The sequence below is a fragment of the Trachurus japonicus genome, chromosome 5, assembly GCF_045865225.1.
Source record: "Trachurus japonicus isolate A0001 chromosome 5, Traja_1.0".
Lineage (NCBI taxonomy): Eukaryota > Metazoa > Chordata > Actinopteri > Carangiformes > Carangidae > Trachurus > Trachurus japonicus.
The window spans coordinates 10,286,700-10,311,613 of NC_140911.1; the positions used below are offsets into that span (position 1 = coordinate 10,286,700).

The 24,914-nt window shown below is 41.4% G+C and overlaps 3 protein-coding genes across 4 annotated transcripts in view; 1 reads left to right on the plus strand and 2 right to left on the minus strand.

Annotated features, from left to right (window-relative positions):
• Window positions 1-1,531: 1,531 nt before the first annotated feature.
• On the minus strand, window positions 1,532-5,515 carry psmd6 (proteasome 26S subunit, non-ATPase 6). The gene is made up of 8 exons (XM_085776121.1): window positions 5,238-5,515; window positions 4,296-4,501; window positions 3,386-3,531; window positions 3,070-3,289; window positions 2,838-2,946; window positions 2,495-2,663; window positions 1,849-1,926; window positions 1,532-1,756 (listed from the first exon to the last, which is right to left on the minus strand). The coding sequence occupies exons 1-8, from the start codon at window positions 5,380-5,382 to the stop codon at window positions 1,660-1,662; spliced, it is 1,170 nt and encodes a 389-aa protein (XP_085632247.1). The 5' UTR covers window positions 5,383-5,515; the 3' UTR covers window positions 1,532-1,659.
• A 1,423-nt stretch (window positions 5,516-6,938) lies between these two features.
• On the plus strand, window positions 6,939-12,468 carry slc2a9l1 (solute carrier family 2 member 9, like 1). The gene is made up of 12 exons (XM_085776120.1): window positions 6,939-7,025; window positions 7,466-7,561; window positions 7,770-7,930; window positions 8,006-8,124; window positions 8,225-8,360; window positions 8,653-8,801; window positions 9,310-9,497; window positions 10,337-10,447; window positions 10,613-10,714; window positions 11,623-11,698; window positions 11,812-11,939; window positions 12,052-12,468. The coding sequence occupies exons 1-12, from the start codon at window positions 7,002-7,004 to the stop codon at window positions 12,235-12,237; spliced, it is 1,476 nt and encodes a 491-aa protein (XP_085632246.1). The 5' UTR covers window positions 6,939-7,001; the 3' UTR covers window positions 12,238-12,468.
• A 7,867-nt stretch (window positions 12,469-20,335) lies between these two features.
• Window positions 20,336-24,914, minus strand: part of prickle2b (prickle homolog 2b) — an 85,427-nt gene continuing 80,848 nt past the window's right edge. For both annotated transcript variants that reach the window (XM_085776116.1, XM_085776117.1), the window contains 3 exons: window positions 24,094-24,280; window positions 22,110-23,006; window positions 20,336-21,974 (listed from right to left, as the gene is read on the minus strand). In XM_085776116.1, the coding sequence (XP_085632242.1) occupies window positions 21,007-21,974; window positions 22,110-23,006; window positions 24,094-24,280 (2,052 nt within the window). In that variant the 3' untranslated portion in view covers window positions 20,336-21,006. The remainder of the gene's footprint in view (window positions 21,975-22,109; window positions 23,007-24,093; window positions 24,281-24,914) is intronic.

Here is a 24,914-nt window from a genome sequence, read left to right on the forward strand (position 1 = left end):
ACTTTCGGCAACACCTGTTGATTTATGGAACATCCACTGATGTCAGATAGCGTGGAAAAGTAGAGACGATTTTTAAGAAAAAGATTCTTAATTTAGCTTTTTTTCTTGTAGCCGATGTATCAAACAAGTATTGAAGTATCCCTATTTGAGAATACATATTTTGTTAACAAATTGTACATAGTGAAATATGTATTTTTGCACAGGCATTTTTCGTACACGCTGAATTTTTTGGTACAATTAAAAAAAAAAAGAAGTCATTATTTATTTAGTAAAAAAAAAAAAAAGATGAAAAGTCAGAGAACCTGACTATTTGAAGTGGTTCACTGCCAAGTCTATATAATGCAATACACCTATATGTAGAAGCTGAAGCATCTCATGAATCGTTGTACTGAGATCCTTTAAGGAACAACGGTGAAGTGTTGCCACTGTAGCATGTGTCTGTATGACAGAATACCTTTATTCACACAATCACACGTGCTTTTACAAGACATTTTACGTTGCCTATGAATCAACACAACAACAAACAAATTTATGATGTGACCCAGTTAGCCTGTGATTTTGAAATGTCCTGCAGGCTTGAAGCTGTGCCCGTTGTCTAAACTACTTTCCATGTACTCTTCAGACACTTTGTAAGACCTTAAAACACATTTCATGATTGGAACACTTATGTTGTTATATAAAGGCTGTCATTGTTAGAAGGAGGAACTCTTCAGACAGTCCAGCTGCTTGCATCATTGTTGCCAAACAAATAATTTGAATCACAGCTTTTAAAGTAATAGTTTGCAGCTTTTAAAAGAAATATCAAATTAAGAAAGTGCCTGAATTTGTTTCACCATGACTGTTTGAGGACAGTATTTTTGGGTTGTTTTACCTTACTTGAATGTTTCGAAGTGTTTAGGAGTTTGCTTTTAAATCTGCCTATGAACCCTAAATGTGGTAAAACCTGAGCTTGTCAGCTGCCCAGTATGAAACACTTTAGTATTGTGCATTTGTTTTCCTTTTTTTATTTTTGGGTTTATCCAAGTTTTCCAGACAACACGCTGAGATTTTTGGTTAGCCTTAGCGCGTGGCTTTAGCCCGCCTCTGGTTTACTGAGATTTGTACGCAAGAACCTTCAATCAAGTGTTTTGTTTACCCTCAAACTCCACTGACATCTTGACTATTGTTTCCTTTACGTGGAAACATTTTGCAAAGATGTTTTTTTTAAATCAGCACCATTGACTTGGAATGTGAAAGTGAGAGATAATACAGCTCGTGTCTGGGAGGAAAAAATAAATCCACCATTCATACTATGTAAAAGTGTGTATAGATTTTTTTTGTATACATTATCAGAATCATTTTCAGCTGGACTTATGTATTGGCTGCTATGTAATTCATGAACAAAACATAGGTTAGAATTAATATTTAAAGAAAAAAGATTGTATAGTATATTTGTTTTGTAACAAGTTTCTGTAAATAAAATAATTTATACTGCTATTTATATGAAATCATGTGTCTGCCTCTTTCCTAAAATGAACTGCAACAAGAAACATGTCAACAGTTAAACAAATTTTATTATATACACAATATAAGAAGTCACTTTGTCAGACAAACTACAGGTGTGGGTATATCAAGATCAATTCCCCCTCGCTGTAATGACAAAAAAAATGGCCACTGTTTTTACATGTTGATAACTCTTGACAACTTCTGGACTCTGTTGAGAAGCAGGTCGCCCTTCTTGATGGTTTCTTGGTACTGCCAGTTTTTGCTATCAGGTCTGGAAAGAAGACGAGGAAAAGATTCAGTGTTGTGCAACTGGTGATTGAGCTTCACGTTGGATTAATTATGGTTTGGAGATGGTAATATTACCTATTGGTTTCCACGATCTCATTCACTTTATCAATTTTACAGTGGAGACGGCCAGCAGCTATGAATCGGGACAGTTCCCTGAGAGAAGGAGGAGAAAAAAAGTTAGCATCGACATGAGGTTTCCTTTAAATCTTACTTTGAACACATGACAAAAATATTAGACAGATGACGTAAAGGAATAGTTCAATGTTGAAAGAATACACTTATTGACATGCTGTAAAACACAGCATGAGAAGATAACACTCACGTCTGTAAATATGAAGCTACTAGTATATTCAATAATATACCATGTTTGTGGGAATCTTAAATTTGAACACATGGTTACAACTGATCAATGATTCCTATTTATTGAGCCTCTGAAGTTTAACCCATCACTGGACCTACCCACGGTGTTTGACCAGAATGTTTAGATCTCAATTTCCAACCTGACGCTTGAAAATGCCAGTTTCTACATATAAATGCTAATGGATCACTAATCTTACAGTTTATCAATTTACTTTATTTAATACAACTATTCAATGCTAGCTTTTGTAAAGTACTGAGGACACTAGAAAAGACCACTGTCTCATTGTGACACTGAGGCTTGATTTGTGTACGAGATTAATTTAGAAAATGTGACACTTAGATGTGGTGTGCTGGCACTCACTGGTCAATGAACTCTGTGCTGACACCAAAGGCCTCTGCCATGTAGCCCAGGGTGAGGGAACGGTAGGACTCTAGCAGCTGGCTGTAGGCCTGGATCCTCATCTCCCTCACATAGTAGCGGTAGTGTGGCGCAAAAAGCCAGTCCTTCTTCATCTCCTGCTCCACCGTGGCTGTGGTACAAAGGAAAAAAGTTTCACATCCATTACAACTGTCATGTGTCATGCTGCTGTTATTCTGTTAAAATACAGACATGCTGGCTTTTTTTTTTATCTACAAGCAAGGATGAAAGAAACAAAAAAAAAAACACAGCAGTTTTTTCACTGTAAAAAAGAGGTTTTCCTCACCTAAAGACTGGAAGAAGACGGAGTAACGGCACTCGTAGAGTGAAAACAGATACTGGCGAACAGATGGCAGACTGTGCAGCACCTCCAAGATCTCTGCTCCCTTTATCACCTACAGAGAAACATATTTTAGACATTTAATAGCAGCAAATCAGCTAATTTACACATATTTCTAAAAATGCTGAATGTGAATTGATTTCATCTTTTAAGTACATACAGTCATCCCCTCCCTTACCTTTTCACGGAGGTCAGGCCTTTTGAGGGCGATCATGCAGACGTAGACAGTGTAGGTAACGAAGGTCTTGTAGTCCATGAGCTCGTAGGAGGTGAAGGTGGACACTGTGTCGAGGAAGAGCTCAGCAGCTTGCTTGAAGTCCCTGATGGCCACACAGTACAGGCCCTGGTAGACCTTCAGACGATTCCTCCTGTCCCAGTCTCCCCCCTCCTCAATAAGGCTGCAGAGGGGGAAAAAAGTGCATGGAAAGATGAGTACTTCTGAACTATCTGCTTGTGTAGTTGTTTCAGAACAAAACACACTGCAGCGTCTTTACCTCTTGGCTTTCTCCGAGTTGCGTGTGATGAGGTCACTGTCCATGTAGAAGAGGCCGATCCTCAGCAAGTAGAAGACGATGTCTAGTCTGTGACCCAGAGCCACTGTCTTGTCGTAGGTCTTCCTGAAGGCTGTGAGGGCGCCCTCCTGTGGATGCACATGACAAAAGCAGACAATGTCAAAAAAAGCTGCATCTAGCTAAAGATGTAACATGCAACCTTTCTGCCATTACAGAGAACCTGCTTAAAAACAACATCACACACAAAGCTAACATCATGTGTAAATATATTTTGTTGTACTCTAGATTCTGGCTCTAGGTGACGACTGAATATGAAAGGCATTGATGACTTTGAGTTCCCTTGAAAGATAGAGGTCACATTCACATGAGCTCTGCCTAAAACTTAACAAATTTGCACTTTGTAAAGGGCATATTCAACAATTAACATTTGGAATTTGCAGCTTTCCGTAGATAATGCTGGTGTGTTACTGAATCAACCCATTGCAGATTAAAAAAGCACAGTGGCTTTGAATTAAATATTAGAGCTGAATGACATGCCCTTTCACCACTGACATTACAATATGCACATCTGCATTAGTCACAGTGCAAAAGCTGCTATCTAATGACGGTGACTTGAGTAAAACTAACTGCTTGATACAAAAAGCAGATGTGCAGGAATGCTTGAATTGGATTACTTCTTGTTTTCTTACTACTTGCACACACACACACACACACACACACACACACACACACACACACACAACCAGTATGGTGTTGACTGATTCTTTTTTGAAATCTTAAGAGTGCCCTGAACTAATACACAAGCACGGATAGTTTAAGACTGTGCAATTGTGTTTATTTTTCATTTTCATGTGATCATAGCTGCTGACTGATTGGGGAAAAAAAACCATACCTTGTCTCCAATTCTGATCAGATATTCAGCTTTGGCCATCATGGCGTCTCGTATCTCGCTCTCTCCCAGGCTCTTCTCAGCATCCTCCAGCACATCGTCCAGACGCTTCAGCTCCTCCTCGTTGGCCTTCTTCATCTTACTCAGCAGGTCACCGTCCAGCTGCCACTTCAGGTCCTTACACAGACCCTCGTAATATGGTGCCATATCTGGAGAGAGAGAAAAAACAAGTTAGAAATCATAATTGTGAGATTTCTTTTTAACCAACATTCTTTGTATTGTCTTTCATACCAGAATAAATTCAATTACATGCATTGAACAAACACCCTCCAAATTATTCCACTTCTTGGTTGGGGATCAATTTAGTCCATTTTTGTTCATTGTAACGTTATAGGGGGAAAAAAAGAAAGAAGTGGAAACATTTTCTGCAATATTAAGTTATGTAACGTTACACGTTCCCAGGTTCAGACAAATCTGTGCTTAATAGTAAATGAAGTGGCCCCAGATCTGATGAAAATGATGTTTTCTTGTATAACGTTGTCATTTTTGTGAGATTTTAAGTTGATTCAATTACAAAAACAATGCAAGCCATTTGTTTGTCTTTCCACGATAAACAAAAGCAAGGTGCATTATAAGCATGAAACAAAAGGAATATAACTTGCTAATGTTACTGGAAATTTGACAGCCACAACAGCAACCCTACTTTAAACTGGTTTGTAGCGTTTGGTTGTAACGTTAGCTAACGACGAGGCTAACTCTTTTTTTCCCCTCGATGATTATTTGAGCTAGCTGAGAAAAAAAAAAATTACAGCATGAAACGAGAGGAAAAAAACGCATCCGGTACAAAATGTGTGTGCATGAATCTGCAACGCCACGTATTTAAAGAGTAACTTTAGGCTCTAAAATCAAGCCGGGTTAAAATAGTGCAGTAAGATGCTAACTCACTGTTAGCTTTGATAGCGTCCATGAGCTCGGTCTTCACTTTAGCATCCTGTCGGTGGCCGTCCATCGTCAGCAGAAACTTCAGCTGTGCTATCCTCAGGTCGGGGTTCTTGGGCAGACCCTCCTCCTCCAGGTTCTCCAGCGGCATTTTGTTTGTTTGGTCAAAATTTACAACCAAACGTACAAACTGGTGTTTTTTTCTTTGTGTTAGCCTAGACCGTTTCCCACCGCTCGCTGCTACTGCTACAACCAGCTAGTCTACGATGACTACGGAAAACACTGGACTGTGTTGCTTCCGCCGGAGCGTCTGTCACTGAGGGGAGACAAGAGCGGAGAGCAGCCTGACGTTTACTAACCAGCTTCTTGTGTACTGCCCCCTGCTGGACATGACTGTGAACAGCACCTCCAGGTATAGTGGCATCATGGATGTAGGCCTATTTATTAGCCTATCTTCGGTGCTTATACGTAATAGATCCATGAGTGGCATGCAAAAAAGCTTGGGCACCTCTGGTCGAAAGTTTTGTTAATGTGCCGAGGTTAAGCAGGCGCCCATTTATATACATTTATTTATTGTTAAATCAGAGTTTGGGTAGGCTGCAGGGTTCATGTAGTAGAGACTGTAGGTGGTAGGCTACAGACCGCTGGGTGTTGCACCAAAGACACTTTGTAATGTTGGATTTATGTTGTGACTAGAATTAGGATGTAGTTTGTATTTTGTTTAAATGTTACGTTTCTGTTATTTTGTTTGTTATAAATGTGAAGCTTTGGACGTCATGGGACGCAAGACAAATTTCAGAATGATCTGACAATAAAGTGCAATCTTATCTTATCTTATAGAGGACAGTCCTCGCTGCAGGCGGCCTCAGTTCGAATCCTGTATTTGGCGACCCTTTCCTGCATGTCATTCCCTCTCTCTCTCTCTGTCTCTGTCTCTCTCTGTTCTATCTAATAGAGGCGTGAAAAGCCAACAACAAAAATCTGTTAATGTGAAATGATCTCCAAAAGACATGAAGTTACAGATAACAAATTCCCTTCATATTTTAAATATTTTATTTTCATATTTTACATTTTCAAAATGACAGAAAAGGAAAAGGGCTTGTCTGCCATCTCCGCACTCAACAACCTCCCCCAATATCCCTGTATGGACCCAGTCCTCCTGAGTGTGTCACAAGTGTTTGGTTGTCTGGTGTGTGTGTGTGTATATGTATGTTGTAGTGTCTGGTGGCGTTTTTGGTTTTACATGTTGCTCAGTGTTGGTGATGTTTCTGTTTTTGGTTATGTATTCTTGTGGCTCAGTGTTGTATGTTGTTCAGTGACAGAGTGTGGAGATGAATTTCCCATAAAGGCATTCTATGTAAAGGTTTTGACACCCTGCAGCACCCCATTTGGCAACGTGTTAGCAGAGATGGGACCAAGTCACACACTGAAATTCTCAAGTAGGCCTAAAGTCTCAAGTCATTTTTTGGGGGGCAAGTCAAGTCACAGGTTATGTAAAGTCGTTGATTTTTTTGATTGAGTTTACATCCTATTTCACCATGAAATTAAGGATTGGATAAGACTGACTGTCCAGTATTAAACAGGGAGTTTCATCAGCCCACAGAGCAAATTAACAACTCTCACAGGCGAAGTCACTTTGAGGATGACACAGTGATTCTCAGTCGCTCTGCCCCTTGTCAGGAAGTCAAAAAAGTTAATGATAACCAACATGAAATCCTTAACAAAGTCCATGCAGTCTGGACAGTACAGGTCGGCACCACTAAAGACAAAATGGAAACTTTGTTACAACAGCTGGTAGGCATTTCTATTTTTCCTGAGCAAACCAAACAATATGTTTTTTGCTCAAACAAACTTATTTATTAACATGGAAAATGGAAGAAAAATATGTCATAGAATAATAACAGCAGGAGCAGCAGTTTTTGTGTTATTTTTGATGACAAATCTTCTGCACAGTTTGAGCTGAGTCATTGCGCTCTGTTCATTTTGTAAACTTGTACACTCATTCAATAGAAAAATAATACAACACTCAACACATTTAGAACTGGACAGTCTTACAGTTATCATATGTTTTTTGTTGTTGTTTTTTTTATTTGCAACCTATGTTACAGATTTCCCCCCATCAAAAACACATGATAAATGTTGTAATTTTTTGTGGTTATCCAGAACACTCTATATTTAAAAATATTTTATAATCCCTGCTATCTCCCAATCCGGTTCTTTGGTTTGCTCTGGAGACCCGTGGAAATGCTCTGTTTCTCATCGTTGCTTTGGGAATTGGAGGAAGCTTTCAAAGTGGCTACCACATCACTGCTTCAGGTTCTCCTTCACCGGTGAGATACATCATGGAAAATGTTTCTTTTTATCCTGCTGTTAGTTATTTCACCTCTCTTTTTCTAAAAGCATAACAAAAAAACATTAAAATTAGATAGAGGCTGGGAAAGTACAGTTATCTGTTAAACTGTGATGTGAGCATCACTATCATCATATCTCACTGAGTTAACTCCACAATTTGTTGCCTCTTCAAAACTTCCTCTACAGTTTATACAGCGCTTTATTAACAGCAGCTGGTATAGCAGATATCAAGAGCATCCACCTGCGCAGACAGTGACGATGATCTGGTCTCTCGTTGTTTCAATGTATGCTGTCGGGGGACTCTTTGGGGCCATTAGTGTCAAAACGATCTCAGGAAGGCTGGGAAGGTGAGTAAGAAACTTGATACAACATGTAGTCCTATAGTTTGACTGTCCTTGAAGGGATGTGTCTTCCTTTAATAGAAAAAAGGCGATGATCTGCAACAGCTTTATTGCCATCGTTGCAGCAGGGATCATGGTGACAAGTAAAGTGGCAAATTCTTATGAGATGATCATTGTGGCGAGGGTTTTGTATGGCTTCTCTGTAGGTAAGTCAACAGGACTGTGTCATGTTCTGTGATAAGCATAATAAATTGATTCATCAAGATTTGTACTTAATGTATCAAAATTGTCTTTTATCACCTGCAGGTGTGGGATCAAACATTCATTTGATGTACCTGGCAGAGATTTCACCGCGAAAGATAAGAGGCATAGTGACTATGAGCTCAGTCACCTTTGGGTCACTCGGCAAACTGTTTGGGCAGTTTTGTGGGTTAAGGTACACATTGGACGGCCATCGTTAGAAGACTGTTGAGAACAAAATATATCAGTGATTCTTTACAATATATATAAAGATATATATTTTGATAGAGACTTTAAAAACTATTCAGCTCCATTATAATGAATGGAAATCATGTGCAAACTGCCATCCTCATGAGGAGATTGATTGATGGAGTTCTGCTGATGCACCGTTCTTGGTCATTTCATATATAAATAAATATAAATCATAAATATGCAATTAAACTGAGCTGTACCGCAGCACTCAATTTGGCTTTTTTTTTCTTTTTTAGTGAGATCCTTGGACGTCAGGAGCTGTGGAACATCCTTCTCTGTGTCCCCACATTTTTCTCTGTGGTCAATATCATCATGTTGCCTTTTTTTCCTGAGGCTCCCCGATACTTATTCATAGAGAAGGGTGACGATAAGGCATGCAAAAAAGGTTGGTATATCTCCTCATATTCACCAATGGCCTCCCACGGTAGATATCTAACACTAACACTTCTGGAAAATTGTACTGATGTCACCAATATATTTCAAGTATTGTCTGCAGAAATTGCATTTGTAAACCCATGAGCTCAGAAGTGTTTGAAAGCATTATACACTCAGCGGGAGGTAAGCTTAAAAGGAAAAGTAGCTGTCTTTGAATTTAAGTAAGAGTCTGCATTGCCTTTACAAAATGAAAAACACAGACTGAGTGATGTGGATATTTTCCTCTAGGACTGACTGAGCTGTCATTCATTCATTATTAGCTGCTGACTTACATAATCATTTTGGACCGGTGCCACTGAGACACCGTTATTTAGATATTGTTCAGCAGCAGATGTCTTGTGATCCTGATGTGGGCATAACAAGAAGGAAGAAAAAAGTCTGTAAATTTCACAGTGTCACACACAGTGAAGCACATTTTTAGTTTTCTATCTGTGTCTGTGATCTTTTTCTAACTGCAGCTCTACAGAGTCTGTGGGGCCAAGGTGACTACAAACAAGAGATGGATGAGATGTTGACTGAGCAGGCAGCCATTGATGCAGCTCCACCAAAAACCCCTCTGCAGCTGCTGCGGGACAAGACCGTTCGATGGCAGCTCATCTCCATGTCCTTCATCTATGCCTTCAACCAGCTGTCGGGCATGAGTACAGTGAGCATGCAGCTGATTTTACAGCAAATGGGAGAGAATGCGTTATGTTGTGCTTATTTTAGCATCTAGACATTAAAGGGATAGTTCACCCAAAATTCAAATTTCACTCATTATCTACTCATCCTCATGTCGACTAAGGGCTGGGAGTCCTCCGTGCCTTCTCTGAGTTACAGCGGGGCTCTGTGCAGCACTGCATGTCCATATGACGGTTGCGAACGGAGCTCACTTTTCTTCTTCGCCCCAAAAGGACACACCAAAAAACATCCAAATACCTCCATAGTGCTCGTCTGTAATATCCCTCTTATATTGAAGCCCCAACATGAGAAATTGTTCCGAAAAAAATTAAACAAGTATATGTTTTAAGCTTGTTTGTAGCGGAAGCTCCCAGCACTGCTCTTCCTGGTCCGTCCAAATCTCGATTTGCATTGACACCCAGTTCACGGCTCCGCAAATCGCGCGAGATTCCGGCAGAGCAACACTGGGAGCTTCCGCTACAAACAAGCTTAAAACATATACTTATTTAATTTTTTTTGGAACAATTTCTCATGTTGGGGCTTCAATACAAGAGGGACATTACAGACGAGCACTATGGAGATATTTGGATGTTTTTTGGTGTGTCTTATTGGACGAAGAAAAGTGAGCTCTGTTCGCAACCGTCATATGGACATGCAGTGCCGAGCCCCGCTGTAACTCAGAGAAGGCACGGAGGACTCTGAAACTTCTCCCAGCCCTTAGTCGACATGAGGGTGAGTAGATAATGAGTGAAATTTGAATTTTGGGTGAACTATCCCTTTAAAGGATCTAACCCTATGAAATCTAATCAGTGCTCTCCTTCCTAGATCAGTACCTTTTCTTTTGACATCTTCCTGAAGGCAGGCATGCCGAGAGACCAGATCCGCTATATCACTCTTGGTCTTGGGGTAGCTGAAATAATCACAGCAGTCTCCTGTGTGCGTAACTCCTTCTGTATGTGCCTGAGCATGTAGACTGTGAACCCAGTACCCAAGCATAGTGTCTCATTGTTGTTTGTATTGTTTGTTATTATTTGTTTCATTGAAGCAGATACTGGAAGATTTTTCAATTTAATTTATATTTTATCCCCTTTTCTCTCCCAGGGTCTGTTGATTGATCAGATTGGGAGGAGGCCGTTGTTCTGGGGGCCCTATGGTGTCATGTCTTTGAGTTGGGTGATGATCACTGTCATACTGAACCTGAAGGTAAACCTGTAACCTTTGAATTCTGGTGAAGATGTGTGAAGATTAATGTTCACTGCATCCTAAAGAGTCAGGTCAAAACTGATTAGTTTTGAATACGTGAAATTAGACAAGACACTGGCTTTTTCTTTAGAAATAAATCATGTAGTGAGCTTGGATGACCTGCTTTTGGTTATTGTTGTACAAACCTCTTGGAACTACAAAGCACTTAATTATGTCATTGGAGCCTATTGGTCATTTTTTATTTTCAGTCTCCAACCTTTTAATCGCTATTACACCTGTTTTATTACTGTTCATTAATTGTATAATATATTTGTTTTAATCAAGCGTCTTAAATTGTTATTTTAATCTACTGCTTTACCCTCTGTGATTTCTGAGTTTAAATAAAGACATATTCATATATTTCCATGTCCCAGTTCTGTCAATCAATGCAGAGAGTTTTAGCGGCATTTGCGTGGATTTCAGATTTTTATCTCTGAGTTTTCCGCCTCTACCCAGATACAGTGGAGACGACTGGAAGTTTTTTATGTGCCCACAGCATTAACATAGAAAATATTTCCCCATAAAAACTGTTCACAGTGGACAGTTTATTTATTTATTTTACTATTATTATTATTTATTCTATTTTACTATCCGAGTAAAAGTGAATTGACTTTGACCTCCACTGTGTGAGGGCAGAAACATGTCTGTGAAGATGAGATAAAAAAGCTTTTTTTTTTTCACATTCTCAGCACATGACACCACTAAGGATATAATGAGAAAGTGGTTTTGGTTTTGTAAAACTTGGGTTATGAAAATACCACAGATCTATTCACATACACTGTATAGGCACAAAATACCCTCTGATCTACATGTTATCACTGTAGTAAACTGGACTAATGTTCACATATATAAAATTGTCATCCATGCAGGATTCTAGTTACTGGGCTCCTTACGTTACTGCCGGTTTGATCGTCCTCTTCATCATGTGCTTTTGTGGAGGACCTGGTATGTGCGGTTTACAGTTTTGAATGAGGAAAGTTGGTGCATTACACACTAAAATGTTTAGAGAAGAGATGTTTTGATGCAGATTAATTCAATCTTTGCTCTGGTTCACACAGGGGGAGTGGCATCGACTCTCAACGGTGAGATTTTCATTCAGTCTGATCGAATGGCATCGTTTGTCCTCATGGGAATCCAGCGCTGGGTGGTGTTTGCTGCTCAAAGCCTAATCTTCCCATTTCTTATTGTGAGTAAAACCAACCTGTGCACGGTGTGAGGAAAAAAAACCTAAATGTTGCTGTAGAGGATAAAGGATAGAGTGACACAGTGACTGATGCAGTATGCTCTTTGTTTTCCAGAATGCCCTCGGCGCATACTGCTTTCTGCTGTTCGCCTGTGTGTGCCTGATGGGTTGTCTTTATACCTTCTTCGTCCTGCCTGAGACTAAAGGGAAGACCCTGCTGGATATCGCTGAGGAGTTTAAAGCCATCACTCTGTGTGGGAAATCCTTAGTAGAGAAGAAGAGAGAGGAGACCAGGCTGTGAGGCAGTCCAGACATGAACTGAGGAATAATGGATGAGGGACAGTATTTTGACTTTGTGAAAGAATTAAAAGTAATTTACATAATGGCATCAAGCATGAACACGATGGGTTAATATGGAGAGTGGCACAAACAGCAACTGGAGTCAAAGTTGTAAACTGTGTTTTATTCTTTGTCATGTCCATAAATGGGTGTCACTTCTTACTACTTTCTGTCTGTTGTTTCTACTTTCTCAGTGTGTCTTTGTTCCAATCCATTCTACAGAGGAATTAACAATGAATTTACAAAAGTAAAACAAGAACTTGCCTGAGGTTTTGTATAAATTATTTGCCAGATACTTGAATAAACAACATGCTTTGTTCTGTAACATATGTCTGGAAAAAAAGAATTTAAATTTTTACAAATTACTTTAATGGAGTAACACAAAGCTTTACTTAGTTGTTTTCTATATGATTAATGTCAGCTTTTAATAATTAGGAAAAGGAAACACAACTAGTTCCAGATCGATGCAGCTGACAGCTGTGCTGTATGTTACCTAGATTGGCCTCATGATAAATAATTGAATGCACCTTCAGCTACAATGTTGTCACCATGTGGTCGCTAGTTTCCTTCCTCCAGATTTCCAGTAATATATCATCCATTGATCTCTTTGGTTCTTTCTTTAACAAACTGTCCCACAGTGTCATGAAACACATTCTTTTTCTTTTGTCTCCCTCAGGGCCTGCTGATTGAGCTCACACGGAGGCGGCCATTTTTTGGAAGGGTCTTTGGGGACACGTTGGCGCTCTTCGTGTTAATCACCATCTCACTGACACTAAAGCTCAAGTGGTTTCTTTTACTCACAGTTATATCATTACCTTAGAGTGAGACAATGCAGCTTTTGCTGAACGTACCCTGCAGCTACATGTGCTGAACTACCACCACTGTTTCACATGTATCAGTGACAAAACATTTTAACAGTGAAATAAGTGGAGAAGAAAAGTCAGTGAAGCCATTAGTGCCAATTATGCAACAATATTTTTCTGCCAACTTAATTAGCAAACATTACCCACCTTAAGCTCATGCTCATATCAGACCAACTGAGGTCAACTGAGTGTAGTAATGTTGCCCTCTCTTTCTTCCCTTACTTTTTTAGTGCTCATGAATTCAGTTTTCCTTGTGTAAGAAGATTATTTTATTCATACTTTTAAGTTATTGAGTCTTGTTTAAAATAGGCTGTATGATAATTTAGTATATTATATTAGTTTAACCCACTTTTGTGACTTCGCTCTTGCATTATTTTTTACAAGCATTTTCCATCATGTTACTTTTCCTCTTGCTTATACAATATGTGTTATGTTAATGTAGGCCTGTCAGCATTTTCTGTTCACTAGAACAAAAACATTATAATGAGAATTGCCAACTGCACATTTCCTACCTGATGATATTCTACACACCACTATCTGTCGTTCCTTCATTAGTATGAATTCTGCAAATCATAATAAGTCCTGCTCTTCGAGACCCCCTCATCCTCCAGTGGGCTCTTGGAGTTGCTCACTGCCTATGATGATTTATATTTAAATCTTTGAAGGCCCCCTCTTCCTTATCACCACCCAGCAGCTGCTTGCTGCCACGGGGTCTTCATTAGCTGCTAAACCCACTCGGCCCTCAGTTCAGCACTCTGGGGATGCCAGCAGTGATTGGCAGTATCTTGACTGGGCTGATCATCCTGCATCCATGTCCTGCTGTGCCTTGTTAACACTAGAGGATTAACTGGAGGATTAATTGCAGAAACCATCATAAATAGTTAACTGTTACGGACCTGACTGGATCCTCTATCCTGTTAATGTTCTCAAAGGTGCAAAAAAGCAAAAAATGAATGATGGTGGGCAAAAAAGTTTTTAAAAAAGAGAGGGAAAGGTTAATCCACTATAGCATTCACTAGACAATCATATGGACATGTAACTGACAATCTTGTAAAGAATGTGGGGCTTTAGTTTACAGCAATGTAGTAGCTCAATTACATCAACAGATGGCGATGTAAATCTACTGCTGACATGCACTGTCCAAACCCTCATGATGCTGCTATGTCTTCCTATAACAAGTCCTGTAAATTTCAGCCCGTTGGTCCCAAGATTCACCATTATTATTAAGATACAATTCACCCTGCATTAACTATTACAGGAAGATCACTGGGGTATCACATTGGGTAAAAGTACAGGAACCATAAATTAAAGTCATTTTTTTGAATATTACTTGAGTAAAACATTTACATTTACAATTTACTTTTAAAAGTAAATTTTCTAACATGTTAAATATATTATTATTCTTACCCTTTCTTATACAAGTATTTTACCATCAATGTTTAAATTGATTAAATTAAAAGACATTTTAGTAATCTGCCTTTTCACAAATGTGGACACCAAACCATGCCACTCCACATCAGTGTTGCTGAAATATGGATCTAATGGAAAAATACAAAAAAAACAACAACAACAAAAAAACAGAGTTTTCCAATGCATAATGGTATATTTAGCTCTTTCATATCTGTCAGAGACTCTGGCAGAAAGTAAAACCCTCCTCCAGTGGTGAACTCATGCATAGCAAAGAAAAGGTGAAATGAAGGCCATTATTCCTCCGTCTCTCCGCCTGGCAACACTGAGCTCACTAGCAGCACTGCAAATCAGAGAGGAGTTGGATGTGTTACAGATTCTGTGAGTCACTGTTTCATGAGTCTCAAGTTGTACATCGATCGACTTGGACGGGTTCTGGACGTGCAATGGCTGCGCTCATTTCTCCAGTGAGTAGGCCTACACACGCTGCTCTGTGTAAGCCATGTGAATATGATTATTCACTGAAACAATGTCACTTATTGCACGGGCTGCACAAAAAAGTCCACATGATTGAACCGTTCCATTGTGTCTGAAGATTATCTACTTTGTTTAAGTGGAGGAGAATGAGGAGCAGATGTCAGGGGAATTAGCAGGTCACAGTGACACTTGTCTATGGAGCTAAGTGAAGGGCAATTTCATTTTGTCTGTAACAGTGAAATCACTCTTCAATATGTAAAAGTTTAGTTGTCGCTACCATATCCAATACAATTTTAACAAACCATTACAGTCATAATGTGCAACTTTTCAACAAAAAATGTTTTTAATATCATATTTATTGATTTAGTTGCATCAAAACGGGGTATGAGTTATAAGGTCTTCAACTTTAAATCATTTAACAACTTTCTTTGCAAAATAGAGCCACTGTAAAGTATGGCGTGCTGACATACTGAATAAACCTTTGTCAAAACCTCTCAAGTAAACATTTCCATATATTTCATCCATAACAACTTTCCCAAATGCTTGTAATCTATTATTGCAACAGCTGCAAATGGTATAAGAGAAAATGGCTCATTTGCCTTTATATAAATCACAATGTAATGATAATTTGTAGGTCTTGGAAAATCTTGGAAAAATGTGTCACTGTAAAGTCAACATCACAGACTTGCTCTGCCTCATTTACAGCTCAAGGACTAATCGGTCCATCCATCATGTCTGCTAAACAGACAGAGTCAGAGAGAGGACGGGAGGGGAACGAGAGAGAGAAGAAAAGGCAGGAAATATGTGAGCAGACTCAACAGGCACTTATGTAATATACTGTAGGGAACCACTGAAACAAATGTAAATGGTGTCCAGCATTAAATGTTGCTAGCTGTGGTGATTTCATACAGGTGGTACACAGATGGGACCCCTCCTGAGACCTGAGCTTGTTAATGAGTCACAGCGAGGAGGGGCGGAGTGGGCTGATATCATGAACCAGACGGAGCCCTCTGGCAGCGCAGCGTCGAGGTACCCAGCATGCCATTCTGCGTTATGGCGAGGTGCCCCTCGAGCCGTTGGATCTGCGGATTAACCCTAGACCTGGCAGAATCTACCACGCCACGTGTCACGCACAGCAAACATTGGGAATTAATTGTTATTTTCTCTCACTGTTGCTGAAATACAACAATCGGGGCTAATGAGGGCCCCCAAAGAGACTTATTATCAACTCTAATTAATGCTGCATTGTGTGTCATGAGTTCTATTTACGCTGTTTAATTACTTTTATAAACTTCGCAAAAACTTCCAAGTCTATTGAAGGACGGATTAGTCTGAGAAAATAAGCTGAGGTTGTTACAAAATGTTGAATGGTCACATCTGAGGGCAGTCTGAGGGCAAAGGTCGTGCTTAAGTGGGAGAGAATGCATTTTGAGATTAGTGGGTTTAGTTAAGGTCTATAGGTCTAATACTGTTATTGACCATTTGACTTTTGTTCACGATCCTTTCTCTGCAGACAACTCGAGGCTGCTTGAATGTGAACAGCAAGGAAGTTGTTGGGAGATAATCACATTTTGGGTCTGGCATGCGGGGTTTGCAGTGAGAAAGTAGGAAGTAGAGAAGTAGAGAGAAGAGAAGAGAAGAGAAGAGAAGAGAAGAGAAGAGAAGAGAAGAGAAGAGAAGAGAAGAGAAGAGAAGAGAAGAGAAGAGAAGATGAGGAAGAGAAATGGCAGATGGGCAGTGGGGTTACTGTCACACAGTATTAACACATCCACCTCACGAGGAGTGAGCCTGTCAAGTCAGGACACTGAGGCTGATTTGCTAAACAGAGGGGATTCAGTGAGTGGGCAATCAAGGAGGAAAATCCCCCTCCTTTATAAGACCTCACATGCGGATTATGGGCCAGATAGGGGGACTATCCCAGCCATATCCGGATATAGTGTCGAAAACAGGCGATTCACAGGGGGAGAGCAGAAGACTCTCCAGGGGAGAGCAGAGGAATGAAATCTTAAATCTTATCACTCTCTTTTATGCACTTTATGCAAAGTCTGGCCCATGCATCCATTGTGAGGCTGTGGGGGACTGTGATCTTGTATTTGTGCATCTGTTGACATTGTTCTGTTGCATTCTTGCCATGGTAATTGAACACACATGATGAGGCTAAGGGAGGAGAGACTGCTGGTAAGGCCTCAGTCAGTCCTGTCACGCGTTTCCTATTCACTTAGCCCAGTGTGTGTGAGTGTGTGTTTGTATGGGAGCGAGAGCATGTGTGCTTGCGTGCCTATGAGAGCGAGCTGGTTTTGAGTGTGTGTGTGTGTGTGTGTGTGTGTATGCGATAACACACCACTGGCATTCTTCATTTGTAAATAATTGAATCAGGCTATTTTAGTTTTCTCAGAGCGCAGCTGTAATTTGCAGGCGTTCTGCTCTTAAAGACCGGTAATTATGGCTTTTAGAGTCTCCCAAAACATCTCAAATGGCTTCAACTCATGACAGCTGTACATCTGGGCTTTCACACACTCACACATGCACGAACATATGTGTTACTATTAATTAAACTGGTACATTTTCATAATGAAGTGGATTTCAATACACAGGTGGGTACACATGAGCCCACCTGAGTAATTGAGGCACTTAGGTGGAAAGGTTTATAAATGGATGCAATATTAATACAATTATCTTTTAACTAAAAATATTTTCGTATCATATCAAATGGACATAGGCCACACAGTATTACTATAATTATTTTTCAATGTCTCCAGGGAATTGTCAGATTATATAAAACTAAAATGAGACAAGGTTTTTTTTTGGCCAACTCTCGTTCTATCACATAATCCACATTTAAAAGGGACTAAATGATGATCTTGATGACAGTTCACACTACTGTAACACAGGGTCAAACAGGGTTTGATTGATCCTTCAAGACGACCTCTGTCTTTATTCAAATTGTCACCTGATTTGCTTGTTGTTTATTCAGCTCAGACACATACCTCAGAGGTAATGAAAGGATGGCTGTCTGTTCCCCTTACACTGGCTCGTCTGTCTGACCTTAATAAACCAGAGTGCAGTAAATCTAATTCGATGGGTGATTACTGTGGTAGGAAAAAATAGACAAAATTAACTTAAATCCCTCAAATTCTCCTTGAAATATAACAATATGCAGCATAAAGTGATCACATGACTAAAAAAAATGTCACGTGACTATTTATTACTTTATAATTTTACTGAGAACTATCAATGCAAAAGCAGTTTTATTCTGTCAATGCTGTGCAGTTTAGTCTTTGTTTAGGCAACATGTCCACTGTTTACCTCCATCAGACATTTCAGACCTTAGTCAGGTGTGATTAACTAAATGTGAGCCCATTAATGTTCTATAACACCATTATAATATATATTATAGGTTAATAGTATAAATAGTAAATGAAGCACAATGCAAACATCAGTTCTGACTGGCAAAGTGGCAGCAAAGAAGAATGACGTCTGAGGAATGAATGAATCCCAGAAGTGCTGTACCTTATTATCATCAGGATGGTTGTGCATGACACATAGCCTACACAGTAAAGTGGACCAACTTCTTACAGAAACTGTCTGTGTAAATACAAATGCTTTCCATCCACAAGCTCTGTAAAAACATTATTGTTCGAATAAAGGCTACAGACACGTTGCACAGAAGCAGTACCCCTCCTCTCGTGGCTCTAATTCGCAGGCTATACGACCTTGGCTGACAATGCGACCATCACAACTGGAGGTGTCCACGCAAGTTGAGGATTATCCCCCCGCCATCCGTTACCTTGAATATGGCATGGCCCGGCCCAGGAAGCATATGGCTGCAATCTGTGGCACCCCTCCATTTGCTTTTAATTAAACACATGGAGACACCCCACACACACACACACTTGGGTAAAAGCCTGGCAAGGGACTAATAAAGCAACACACTGATATGGGCTTTGTTAATGATGATGTAAGGGAAGCTCAGGATTCAAGAACAATAACCCGAGACAGAGGCTTGAGTGTGTTTCATGGTATGTCTCATTACACTTGGAGACAGTGATTACAGTGATACACATCCAAGCATTCAGCTGATGTGACTAACAGTCTGCAGCCGTAGTTTAAAGACTTGCTAAAAGCAGGGGAAAGTCTACAGTTAAGGACCGGGCCATCATCAGTCAGACATAATGTATCTCACGTGTTTGTGCAGCTGGTTTTGTCGTATCACGGCTGACTAAATTAGGACTCCTTCGCTCGCCGTCTGGGAGCTGTCCGGGTATCCCAGAGTAAACATGAAAACTGGTGCACACGCCCTGGAAGTTGAGGTTAGGTGAAGTAATCGCACTAATGTGCCAATAATGTCAACAGCATTAGTGCTTCAACGCCTCTAATCAAGAGATTGGCATTCACACACCTTGGTTCCAAACATATGTGTGGATGTGTGTGTGTGTGTGGATTATGGGGGCTAGCGGCAGTAATCCCCTGACCACATGGACGTCAGAGGGAATCCAATTTACAATATGACAGTACTTAACACTTGCAGATGCAACCTGTTAAACTGTATATACCAATATTTAGACAGAAGGGGTCGGCTCATTTAGGATTTGACTTGTAGATTAAGAGGCTACAGCCCTGCTGAAAGCTATCTGATCATTTCAGCTAGAGTGCTAGTGTAAGCATTACCAATAAGCGCTCGAGCTTAAGGCTGATGGGAATATCATTAGTTTTACAGGTATTTGGTCATAAACCAAACTGCTGGAAAAGTTAAAGACTTGACATGACGTTGGTGCCGCATGAAATATCAGTGAATCACCAAAGTTATGACAATTTTTCCTGAGGGTGACAAATATTTCTGCCAAATGGTCATGGCTATCCATCCACAAGTCCATGAGATATTATAGTCTGGAAGTGGCCAACCCATAGCCCGACACAGCTCCTCCCCCAGAACCATGTGGAATGTGTGGGTAAAAACTGCTCAAACAAAGCATCACCAGATTTCATTAACTAAATCCCTAGACCTTTGTCAGCAGTTTCCAATGTGAATAGGCTGATGCAATAAACCAGAACTTCAGCTGTATCTGTTTCCAGGACAATGGAGCTCTGTGTGCTTGAATGTGACTGCACCCATTTACCGTCTAAGTATATACTGTACATTAACATGCCTGTGTGAGTGTGTGGTGGGGTATGACTCCCTAATCAACCTCTGCACCACATTGTCATTCATTTATGCATTAAACAGATGGAGAAGGTGACTGTTGTGAGCACTTGTGCACATCAGCCACGTGTTGTCATTTTCTGGAGAGAAACACCAAACTGTCAATCACAAAAGTCACTGAAATACTCCTTTATTCCAAACGCAGGACGAGGTCAGCCAAATAAAACATGCATATGTTGTTTTGTAATTTTCTATCTCTACATTATAGATATTTAATACATAAATGATTCTATCCATACAAAATATAAAAATATGTGAGGCCTCATTTACAACCATATTTACATGGACTTCCTTAACTTAAAGTGAAATTATTAATTCATTTATCTATGTACATACTATGAACTGAATACAATAGTACAGTATATCCTATATCTAAATCACATTGCATGAAAAAGCTAAACTGTACCAAACCAACGACCTTGCGCACTCATTTGCTGCATGAAAATGAAGTTGTGATAAAAAGGAAAAAAAAGAAATTGCACATCAGCTTTTGATAAACGTTGTGACTTGATAGATCTGTGCTTGTAAGTGTAACAGCCTTAATACTCAGGAGATATTCTGAAACATTAAAATGAACAAACATGCAAACACTGTTGCTTTTTCACTGTTTACCAACTGTAGTTCATCACTGACTTTCAATTACGTAATATTCAACACTCAACAACACTGAATAAATGGCCTGTGAGTTTTGTTGTTCTGTTTTTTTTTGTTCCAGATGGAGAATGTTAGTGTACACAAGGTGGAGAGAGAGAGAGAGTCATTGACTGTGCCAAATGTTAGGATGTTAGGAGATGATGCAGTTCTTGCTTTTTCTGCGTTTGTGGGTGTGTAACTGCCCACTGCGGTGGGGTCCTCCCATCCCCGTGTTGTTGTACTTATGAACAAGCTCCTGGTTGCTGAGGTAGCGCAGCTGGATGGGTCTGGGGATCGGCTCGCCCAGAAAGTAACCTTCATCCTCTGACTCGGAGGATGAGGAGCAGGTGGAGCACCAGTCGTCGTCGTCGTAATCATCCCAGGAGTACTGGTTCAGGCCGGTGCGTCGGCCGGCCCCGGGGTTCTGCAGCGTCAGGTCTGAAGTGGTCCTGGGGCACTGCCGGAAGAGTTGGGGCTGGTATCTTCCCCCTCCTCCTCCTCCTCCTACACCGAACTGGTCCCTGTTGCTCCTTGGTGGCGGGAAACGGTCGTAATCCTCTCGGACGCGCAGCTGAGGCCTTTCCTGCGGTCTCGCCCTTCGCTCTGCCACCAAGTTGAGAGCGTTTTCCGAGCGAGAACGACGGGATCTACGGGAGCGGTGGTGGTGGTGCCGGCGCCTCTGTGGAGTCTCCTCTGGGGCATCGATCCGGACACTTGCTCCTCTACCGCCTCCTCCTCCTCCTACACCAACACCGCCCACCCTGCGCTCACTGATGGGTGGAAGACGGGCAGCATTGGCGCTGCTCACTAAACTCACCCGGTCCTCCTCCTGGAAGGTGAAGCCGGGGGGTAAATGAGGCATACCCATTCCCCCACCCATGCCAGGAGGGTCACAGTACTGTACCTTGTACTGAGAGGGCCTAGGCGGGTCCATTTCCATGTAGGGCTGACTGGCGTTGAGGCTGTGAATGGACTCAGAGCTACGAAACTGCACAGAGGAGTTGAGGGTGCCCATGTTGCTTTTTTCCGACACGTTCATTCCAGAGTCTTTGCTCAAGTCCGGCATGGAGAAACGAGAGAGGTGCTCCTGACGCTTTCCTCCTCCATCTGCTGAGTTTCCTGACGGAAAGGAAAAGGAGGACTGAATTAAGTGTCATCCCATCACCCCAGAGTAGTTAGAGGAAACAACATTATTGCTTGATACCAAACACACAACAAGGCCACACAGAATTTAACAAATACTACCAAACGTACCTGTACCATTGGACAAGGCCAGGGACTCCATGGATCCTCTTGGGGTCTGCTCTAGAGGAGTAAGTTGCTCTGGGAAGTTAAGTGCATTAATGGGGTTCCTGCTTCTCGCCACCTGGGTTGCTGCCGGCGGGCCTGCGTCTCTGTCCCTGTCCCTCTGAAAGCCATGCAAACTGATGGAGCGCTTGTCAGAGGAGAAGCCGTTGTGGTGCTGAGAGCAATGGGACATCTCAGTGAAGCTCTTTTGGGTCCTCAGCTTGGGTGGATAGTACTCCTCTGGAGGCTGCTGCTGCTGGAACCACGTCTCATTCAGAGAGTGGCCCTTCATGGCCGAGATGGGGGGTCTCTTTAAACCTGCGTTCTCCTTGATCCTGTGATCCTGCTGTTGATTGTTCTGTCCAGAGCAGGCGGGGTTATAGGCAGTCCTGACATTGCACTGGCTTAGAAGCTGGAGAGGGGTGGGGTTGGCAGTCGGGTTTGAATGGGATTCATAATTATAACCGTCATCCGCCTGCTCCTGGTTCTGCCAGGACGGAGGCTCGCGAGTCAAACTAGGTGTTTGGCTGGAGAGACTCAGAAGATCCATTTGTAAAGACAGTGGGTCCACCTCACCTGAGAATCTCTCCGCCTGCACTCCACTGCCTCCCCCTCCTCCACTCTTCCCCGTCTTGGAGCTGCGTCTGGACTCTCTGGTGGAGCGTGCACTTTGGAAGGCCGAATCAGATGAGTCAGAGCCATTAGGCTCCTCCCCCATACTGCAGGAGCGCGAGCAGAAGATTTGACCCTGCTTGGGCAGGAAGGGCCGACCCAGCAGAGAGCGTTTACATCGGGCGCAGCAGAAGCAGCCCTCAGTGGCGTGCCAGTGCTGCCCATCGTATGTCATCTGGCCTTGATCAATGCCTGCAGGGAAGAGAAAGAAGACATGAATTCACAAGGTTTAGATAAAATCACATTATTGTGGGACTTGTGTAAAAATGCACTACAAAAAAACACAATGTTTTCATCAAAGAGCTAGAAATTAAAAATCTTGATGTCTTTATTAAAAATGCTGTTTGATATGAAAACAGTAGCATATTACAAGCTGCTTGTTGAGTGAGAAAATGGACCTGGGGGCTGCAACACATGACTGTGCTTGGGGGCAAACTCATTATGGAACTTGCCCAGCACTGTACTGTAAGAACACACTGCAGTTTGAGTATGTTTCAAGTTGTCTCAGGGGGAAAGAAACCCAGCTATTTGCTAATGGCTGCCATCTGGTTTCAGCGTGTTTTTCTGATGGTTTCAATTTATAATCAGTTGTGCTTTTTAGCCAAATACTTTTCTGTATCCTGTCTGACAAATAATTATAGAGCAAATTTGTTGAGAGGTATGTGCCAAAATCACACCTGGGCATCCTGTCAGGGGAGCGCGTGCACACACACATACACATACACATACACAGAGTTCTTCCTGGGAGGTGGCATGGGGCCAAGAGGTGCTAATATGAGGGTTTTCCCATTTAAAAAATCCCCAGTTTTGTCTCTCAGTGGATTTGGACTCTACAGTGTTTGATATTTCTTAATTTGTATTAAACTGACATTTGGTGCATGTGTCTGTAATAAAAACAGATCCTGGATGTGAGCTGTTTCACACTGCATGATAAATATATGTGTGAATATATCAGTGATCTGTCAGTGGAGGTCTCTGTGACCCCCTGCTTTAAATTCCTTGCCATGGATGACTTCATGCAGCGATCTAAAAGTCATGCCATATCTGTAGTATGATTTCTCCTCTGTTACTTGCTACAAAGAAAATGAAGTCACTCCCACATCCTCCTTGAAAGAAAAAAAAAAACCTTGCAGCCTAATCACATTCCACTTAATTTTTCCATGTATCCACGTGTTAAGCATATCATATTCTTTTTTGAAAGGGTTCCTTTGCTTGACCTGCAGGTGATTAATGCAGTTCTTGTTAACAGTGATAGATGCCGGGTGGTGGTGCAGCATACCAATATGTTCCCCACAGGAGTCACAGTACTCTGCATAGAGGGACTCGAAGCAGGAGCAGCAGTAGGGCCGTCCCTCCTTCATGATGTAGCGCTGGCCCCCCAGCACCGTCTCACACTCGAAGCAGCAGAAGTGCTTCATGTGCCAGTGACGTCCCTCTGCCTCGGTGCACTCATCCGCAAAGATGATCTAAGAAAGAAAGAGAAAGAGAGAGTATCGTTTATCACAAGTCCACAGAGGTAAAAACCTCAATTGGGTTATTAATGCGCGCTGAATGACAGCACAAAGGCTCGGCTCGCCCTCCCTCCCTCCCCCCACCGCACAGACCACTTTCTCCTCTGCAACTTAGCACTTCTCTTTGTCACCGACTTGTGTAGGAGGCTAATGTGTGTGGGGACTTGGTGTAATCTTGATAGTGCATTTACTTTTAATTACGCTGCTGTTGAATCACCCGGGTGCTTTTTAAAGTAGCAACAGTGTCCTTGTCCCCATTTGCAGAGGGAGTACGTCAGTGTTAATGGTTTTGAGATCAGGATATTGAGAGCTGACCCCATTAGACTTGAGAAACCCTTGCAAGACTTAAACGGTGACAGTGTGTGTTGGGAGGCCTGTGAGCGTCATATGACAGCAGTTTGGTACATATGAAGGTATGCATTATGTGAAGAATGTGTGTGTGTGTGTGTGAGTGAATATTTTATAAATAGCTCTACAATCACCGTCCCACATTAGTGGCACAGTATGTTAAAGCAGGCGACATGTGTATCTGACACATGATCCTCAACGTGCAAACCTGTGTGTGTGTGTGTGTGTGCATGTGCATGTA

Bases quoted from the DNA above. Each gene is read 5' to 3' on its own strand.
- psmd6 (XM_085776121.1), bottom strand. From the start codon at position 5,382: ATGCCGCTGGAGAACCTGGAGGAGGAGGGTCTGCCCAAGAACCCCGAC. The intron at 3,532-4,295 runs GTATGGTTTTTT...GTGCATCCACAG, and splicing joins TGATCAGAATTGGAGACAAG to GAGGGCGCCCTCACAGCCTT. The intron at 1,927-2,494 runs GTGAGTGCCAGC...TCCTTCTCTCAG, and splicing joins AGCACAGAGTTCATTGACCA to GGAACTGTCCCGATTCATAG.
- slc2a9l1 (XM_085776120.1), top strand. From the start codon at position 7,002: ATGGAAACTTTGTTACAACAGCTG. The intron at 7,562-7,769 runs GTGAGATACATC...CTTCCTCTACAG, and splicing joins CTTCAGGTTCTCCTTCACCG to TTTATACAGCGCTTTATTAA. The intron at 8,361-8,652 runs GTACACATTGGA...TTTCTTTTTTAG, and splicing joins GGGCAGTTTTGTGGGTTAAG to TGAGATCCTTGGACGTCAGG.